General features: G+C 39.8%; 1 protein-coding gene across 1 annotated transcript; it reads left to right on the forward strand.

Moving 5' to 3' along the window:
• The first annotated feature begins 75 nt into the window (after positions 1-75).
• Positions 76-4,839, forward strand: nup42 (nucleoporin 42). The gene is made up of 7 exons (XM_068332981.1): positions 76-354; positions 793-1,090; positions 1,182-1,270; positions 2,221-2,297; positions 3,563-3,649; positions 3,742-3,835; positions 4,036-4,839. Exons 1-7 carry the CDS (start codon positions 177-179, stop codon positions 4,530-4,532), a joined length of 1,320 nt encoding a protein of 439 aa, XP_068189082.1. The 5' UTR covers positions 76-176; the 3' UTR covers positions 4,533-4,839.
• The last annotated feature ends 3,218 nt before the right edge of the window (positions 4,840-8,057 follow it).

The raw sequence follows: 8,057 nt of genomic DNA on the forward strand, positions 1-8,057 counted from the left end.
TTGACCTCTGGACTAACGGAAGTTTACACCCTCGCCACAGGAAGTCGCTGCTGCTCTTTGAACCCGGAAATACACGTTTGTTTTCCTACTCGAGCTCGAAGCGCACCAAACATCCGACGAGTGGGTAAATAAGGTTCCACTTCGGACGTACAGAAATCTACAGTCACTGTTAGAACATGACAGTATGCAGTTTTTTCCTCGAGGGCCGTTGTCGGTATGGTGATAAGTGTTGGAATGAGCACCCAAGAGGAGGAAACCGAGGAGGAGGTGGATATAACAACTACAACCGTGGATATAACGACAACAGCTACAGCCGCTCCTCCACTCAGCAGCAATCTCGAGGCGGCGGGGGAGGTAATAGTGATATGAAACACGTTTTGCTCACGTTATCTGTAGCTGGTTTTGTTATGTGAGAAAATCCGATAGCCAAGAGAAAATCTAGCTAGCCAGAGTTGCTAGCTAGCTCCAATTCTGTTAGCTAGCTAGCTAGGTTTCGGTAGCTCGTTGGGCATCGTCAGTGACCGTTTAGTTACCTTAAAACAAACACACACAAGGTTCAATAAATATCTTTTTACATTTATATATTAATATAACCATAACAAACCCACTTACCTACACAGGTGAAAATGAAGGCTCTGTATCTTGTAACAGGCATGTGATTAGGTCTCTATATATGCATTATAAGGCGATGGCAACAGTAGAATAACAATATGGGCAGAATGATTGTGATAGTTTTAGGAAGCACTTTTTCCCATCAGTGTTTATGGGTGTTTGTGTGTTTGTTGATTTCAGGCTTTGGGAACAGAGTTTGGGTGAATCCTTCCCAGCAAAAAGGAGGGTATATCCAGCCTTCATCATTCTCTTCTCGTGGGAGTGATGACTGGAGCAGAGGAGGAGCTGGAGGAAATGACTGGGGTCGAGGAGGAGATGATGGAGGTGGAGGAAGAAGCGATAACAGAAAAGCTTCCGAATTCAGCTTCTCTTCTCAAAACAGATTTTCAGCGCTTGGTACACCGAGCTCCTTTGAAAGAGGAGGAAGAGGAGGTGGACAGCAAGTGTCAACTGGTGATGATGATGATGACAGAAAACTGTGAGTTTTGTTTTTTTCTCAGTTGTGCGCAGCATAGAAATCAATGTTTTCAAAGGGAATCAGTAAGCATCACGTCTATCTCGGTTACCAGGGATATCATTCAGATGGACATGGACACATGGGAGAGTTCGGGACAGTGGGGCTTCTCCTGCTATTCCAATGGGAAGACATGTTTATCTGGTTAGTGTCAAATTTGCATTTAATTACTTGATTTCTGTTGGTATTTCTAAGGACTACAGTAGTTTTAATTGATCTACTATGGCAGCGTTTTGGATGAGCTGTGAAATTCCAAGAGGGGCGTGTGTGACCCTAGGGAACATGCTTTTTTTGTTGTACTAGAATAAGGTGTAATTGCACATCCACTACAGTAGTTAGTAGTGGCACTCTCATTATCAGGTGTGCGCAGTTAGTATTAGCTTGAGGAACTATGGAGAAACGTCTGTAGCGCTGGGCTAGTGGCCGTCACTGTGACTACAGTGGGAGATGAGGAGAGACCAGTGTGTTTACTGTGTCTAAAAATGCTGGCAGCAGATAGCGTGATGCCTAATAAATTAAGACGGAACTTTAAGACATTACACCCCAATCATGCTGATAAGCCGCTGAAGTCTTTTCAGCAAAAACTTGCCGAATATTGTTAGAAATCATCCCGCTTTGTGAATGCTACTTCAGGAAACCAGTGAGCTCTGTTAAAATCATATAAGGTGGCGTACCAAACTGCTCAGTGAACCTCCCCACCCCCATCATAGCAGAGGAGCTGAAACACTGAGCAGGAGCTGAGAGTTCAGTTTTATGCTTCAAAGCCGAAAAGCTGTGCACTGCCTAAACAAGCTCATTGTAGCCATTAATCCTGATTTGTATATTATTATAAAAAAGTCAGTACAAATTGTTTCATTTATTTTTGTTTTGTAGGTCAAGGTGTTGTATATATTGTCCTCCTTAATTAATGTTATGCAGAGGTGGACTCAACAATTTTGTAGACAACTGATATTATTTATAGTCACAGTGGAGAGTGAGGGGTGTGCAAATTGTTTTCTTCTTGCTAGGTGGGGCGCAGCAGAAAATAATTGAGAAGCACTGTACTATAGCAATGACCAAGAAACCTGATCTGATTCATATTTTTTACCCAACAGGTTTCTCTGATGTCTCTCCAGAAGAACTCAGGCAAGAATATTACACCGCAAGAGCTTCGGGTGATCTTCAGGGCTATGTAAGTGTGTTCTCTTTCGAGTCAATTCTAATATTTATATTTAAGCCATCCATTTTTTCCTCCGTTAAAAGGGTTTTGGGGGGAGTTGTTCCTTATCTGATGTGAGGGTCGTGCTGCTCGCAGTACACAAAGGTCAGAGGGATATCGTCCATGTGCAGATTGTAAAGCCCTTTGTTTTGTGAAATTTTAAGCCTTATTTGAAGACCTAATGTCCGAAGTAAGTCAGCACACTTACAAATGGTTAATATATTTATTATAACAAAAGATCCACAAAGCAAGCAAAGATAATCAACAGTGATGAAAACGCTAGATACTGGTTGTCACTCCCGCAATCCCCACATTAACATCAGTTCAAAGAATGCAAACAAGTCATCAGCTATATCACTCTTACTGTTGACAATAGGCGGAGAGCCAACACCTCAGTCAGAGCAGCAGATGAAAAACAAAGGACCAGGCGTCTGTACCAAGACCCGTGGCAGACTCTTAACTGGCAGAGAAAAATCTCTCTTCTTTATAGTGGAACATCGCGTGCAAATGAGGAGGGCCGGTCCCCACCTGCAGGCAACATCCATCCCTGGTCAAGGCTAGCAGTCTCCCCTTATCTAAGTTGTCAAGGCAAAATACGAGCATCAGCTAAAATAATTGGTCTCACAAGTTTGACATGTTTTGCAATAACAAGGCCATATATTGTATGGGAATGTGCAGATAAGGATATTTTATGACAATGTGCAACAGTAATGAGTTTGAGCTCATTTAGGAGTTCATTCGTAGAACACTTGAGTTCATTCATACACTTGGGTTCATTCATGGGACACATAAGACACATGCATTCATGGGACACATAAGACATATACACTTCAGTTCATTCATGGGACACATAAGACACATACACTTCAGTTCATTCATGGGACACTTAAGACATACACTTTCCTCCACACCCTTTGAGACATTCTTTGTGAATCTGGGCTATATAAGAATAAATAAACTTTAAACTTGAAGATAGTTTAATTTCTTTTGTGAAAGTTTGAAAAGAAGTGAAACCTTCTCCTGGATGGATACAAGTCTGCTGGTGTGTTAAATAGAGATGTGAAACCTTTAGTGTATGTTGGTTTCTGGATGCAGAACAATTCTGGTGCATCAATAATGTTAAATCTGACACCAGGAAAAATAATAGGTAAGCAAGTCCATCTTTCTTGAGGGGCTTCCTTTAAATTAAGGTGTAAAACTTGCATGAGATTTTAAGGAACTTGCTTGTATGTTTTCAGATTAATGGCACTAATCAATTGCTGCAACAATGGAGAAATAGAGTCCAGGAGCTGAAGATCATGAATCCAAACACCCGCACTGCTTTGGTAAGGAACATACACACACAATTATTGAAGCTTAATAAGTTTTATAAAACATTTCTGTGACATTTCCTTTATTTCTTTTATTTTCTTGTTAGCTGAAAGAATTAAACAACCAAGCGTCTCCCAGTGGCTTTCAGTCACCGACAGAAGCTGGATTTGGCTCCACACCCTCCACCTTTGGAAGTAAAGGTAAAGATGTAGTATTGTTTCATTGTAATAGTGGAAATCAAGAAATTGATTTGATTACAATAAGCAATTTAGCAAAATTATTGCCACCACGGCCCCACAATGTGGTACTCACGGGACTGAGTGACTGCAATATGTTTATTACATTACTCCATCTGAGTACTACATGCTAACTATGCAATCACTTATCCATTCTCATATAGGATTTGGGGCTCCAGCACCAGTCCAGGCCAGCAGTTTCCGCTTTGCTGCTTCAGATGGTGGATTTGGTTCCACAGCAGCACCCACACAACCTGCCAGTGGGTTTGGTTCCTCCTCTGGAGTGCCCACTGCTCTTTCATCCTCATCTTTTTCCTTCAGTGCCCCGACCTCCAGTACTCCAGCAGTCACATCAGGATTCGGATCTGCTTCAGGATCCAGTTTCTCCTCAACAGCAAATGCAGGAGGAGGATTTGGAGTCAATTTTGGCGCACCTGTACCTGCTGTAACAGGAAGCAGCAGTGTTTTTGGACAGACAAATGTAGGCTTTGGAACAGCTGCTTCTGCAGTGGGAGCCAAGTCCACTGGTGGGGCCTCGGCGAGTCTGTTTTCACCTGAGGACAAACTTACTCCAGAGGAACTGAATCAGTTCAAGGCTAAAAGGTTCACTCTGGGTCAGATTCCTTTAAGGCCTCCCCCAGCTAACATGCTAATGTTGTGAGAAAAGATAGCCAGGATTATTGAATAAAGAGTTAATTTAATACAGTTTGTTATATTCTTATAGATATTATTTAAACATTGTCAGTATTCATTTTTAAGACAGTTATTTTAGATACTTTAGAGTATTTTTGTAGGAGAAACTGTAAAGTAAGATTTTTGCGCACATTTTGCTCTATGTATATCTGTATAATCTCATATAAATTTAGATCATGTCCTTTGTCATATATCAGATGAAGTGTCTTTGGAGTGTTTTGTTTGCTCATTTTATAATTTCATATTTATTGACATAAACTCAGAAGATATACTCATCAGTATATACTACAGTATATCACTTTGTTGCAATAAACTAGTGTTTATCGCAACAAAACAAAACAAAAAATCCTTCAAAACACATCAGACCTCAATTAATGAAAGTTGTAATTATACAAAACAACCAGAGGAGGGTTCAGACTACAAGCCTAGCTGTAAAGTGTCATGAAACTGGAATCAAATATTAGCTGGCAAAATGTTGATAAATGTGGTTAGATATTGGGAAAGATTAACACGGGGTTCTCTGGTTATTGTCTGTCCAGTGACGGCAATAAGCCACACTGCCAGCTGCTGTCTTGAGGGGCTATAGTCCTGCTGACTGAAGCATATTTTCAGCTGACAGAGACTTTGTGATATTAGCAAGAGGTGAAAATATTTTTGATTTGGCTCCTCTGTGTGAAAACTCAATATATGTTGGTCACATCAAATGTGTTGGCTCTGTGATGAATACAAACGTAGAGTGGTTACATTAATAACAAGCAGTGATAGAATTACTAATTTTGTTTAATAATGGAAATTACTGAAAAATTGAAAGTGTTCTTAAATAGTTGAATATTTACATTTTTTATGCTTTTATTCTGCAACAGTTCATGAAGAGGAATTTTGGTCTACATGTTTTCAACAAATGTTCTTTATGCTTTGCTAAGAATTAATTCACTCCATAGCAAATACTGAAATCAATTAAAGGCATTCTTCAGCATGCAAACACAATTGGTTCTGAAAGATTGTAAGTTGAATTGTTAAAAAAACAAACATGTTGCAAGTGTCATTTTATACATTTAGTGTTTTTAATATTTCAAGGACATTTCATTCCCCCTAAAATGTTTGCATGCAATGAAAAATTCAGGGCTTGCATTTAATCTAAAACATTACTACCGTCTGCCAGGGCCAGGATGCCAGCCACCGTCCAACTGCTGTTTGGCAGATAACACAGATATAGTATTAATGATCAAATTAAAAAAGGAAAAGGCACCTCCACTCCTTTTTAAAACTGTCGTGCGGTGATACATCTAACTAAGAAATGAGCAGATGCAATCTCCAGCTCCAGTGCCATCGAACTGCCAGCCAGCCAGTTTTTAACTGATGATCGTAACGTGATCAGAGCAGTATTAAAGGAGCGCCTGGATATATGCAGTCATACTGGAGATGCAGTGCGCAGTGGAGTCAATTAAGATTCATACAGTATTCTTTATGAATGTTGTCATCTCATCCCAACCTATTGAGAATTGTTCACAAAGGGAATCACGCAAACACACACACACACACACACACACACACACACACCACACACACTCCTCCTGCTGCTTTAATTACAGTTTTGCCCCACTCAGTTTACACGATCTGTTCATGACCACAGTGTGTGCTGTGACTCATTTGGATGTGACATAACTTAATAACATGAACCAGACTTGAAGTGTTTACAGCACTCTAATACATTTAACACACTTCCATAGGCGGTATGGGTGTATTGTCTTGTTCCTGGTCTGAACTATGTTTGTTAGCTCTGTTTGTGTCAGAGCTATGGAAAAAAAAAAATCAATCCTATGAATTATGACTTTATCCTGCAGTCATTAAATTCCTCCTCCCGGGCCGAGTTCTCCAGATCAACACTTTTTAAATGACAAACACTATTTAAATGCACTATGTGCTATTATGCAGGGATTGTGGTCGTTAGGCTGATGACAGCAACAGATGTTCTTACCACTGCTTGAATCCCCTCTCACTACAGAATGCCAATGAGCTAATTCTGATTCACTGCTGGTATAAATGTTTGATGGGGGCAGTTTCCACTCGACCCTCCTTACTGTTGCAGAGGAGAGCAGGTATTGATTGGGTTGTGCCACATCAGATTGCCTATGGGAAACAGAGAATCGATCCAAGGCCTTTGATTCATTCCTATTTGAGTGGTTTGCCACACGGGTGACTGAGCAGCACATATTTCACCTGTAACCCACTGAACCCGGGTTTATGTAGAGCAGATGTTTACGGGCTCATATTAAGATGTAGTCAGTGCACCACCAGTGTGGTTAATGTTAAAATTTAACATTAACCACACTGACAGCATGAGCACACTATGGAGAGTAAATACTTTTAAGTGGTAAATTCAGTGTGGCCTGGATCATCTCTGTGTGAGAGGAAAACATGTGAAACAAAGTCTAAACATCTGTTTTCAGCATCAAACTGCAAAAGATTCCATATTTAATAAAAATACTTTAGTGCGAACATCATGTCTGATCTAGTTGCATTATTTCACTACAGATACAACCGCAGAACCTGAGAAATGTTCAAAACTGGAACACTCCATTTAGAAAGCGGTGCTATATGCTATTCTAACAAAAAAAGACGGCTTTAAACCTGTTAATGAAGAGATGTAACTTCTTGTTGACAACAAGATAAGCTTTAATCCACTCTCATTAGTATCCCATTATGTTAAGAGTGTTAGCTTAGTTTAGCACAAAACCAGAAACAGACAAAAAGCCAGTTTGCGTCTTTACAAGGGGAAGAAAAACCCTCCAAACACACATAAACTTCTCCAATCAACGGATTACATTGTGCATAATGTGTTGGGCTATTTCTTGGTTGGGGATGGTGACTTCCCAGAATCTTTTTGTCATTGTGAACTTTTCCAAGAGAACTGGACTAAATACATGGCCTGCAATCTTTTATTATTTTCACTGTTGTTTTATCTATTAGCTGTAATTACAACATTTATCTATAACTTTGCTCATTTACACGATATTCCCGTGTTTCTTTCACTTTGACTCTTGGTCTCCATCATTTCATGAGGAAATAAATGACACATTATTGGAATAAAAATATTTATTCCAGCTACTTTAAAAGTACTGTAGTTGTTTTTAGTGGATGCTAGAGGAATGGAGCCATTGATAGAGACTGGGTAATACAGTAGTTTAAAGATGTGCTAAACTAAATGGTTTCTGGTTGTAGCTTCGTATGATTAGAGGTGGATTTGTGAGTTGGAGCCTTTCTGTTATAAGAAAAACCTGTAGTAACCTGTTATAGCCTGAACTTTCCATCTTTAACTAATCAGTGCCATACATACAATTAATTAAAATTGACAAGAGGGGAGGGGGTCAATACGGCCCAAAATATAATTTATTCATCCTCATAAAATTAATCCAAGGGGTGCGGTCAGAGCCAGTTTTACGTGGGTCATTATACCCCACATGCTGTAAAGATGATAAAACCAGGTTTGACT

Source organism: Antennarius striatus, chromosome 14 (assembly GCF_040054535.1).
Source record: "Antennarius striatus isolate MH-2024 chromosome 14, ASM4005453v1, whole genome shotgun sequence".
Lineage (NCBI taxonomy): Eukaryota > Metazoa > Chordata > Actinopteri > Lophiiformes > Antennariidae > Antennarius > Antennarius striatus.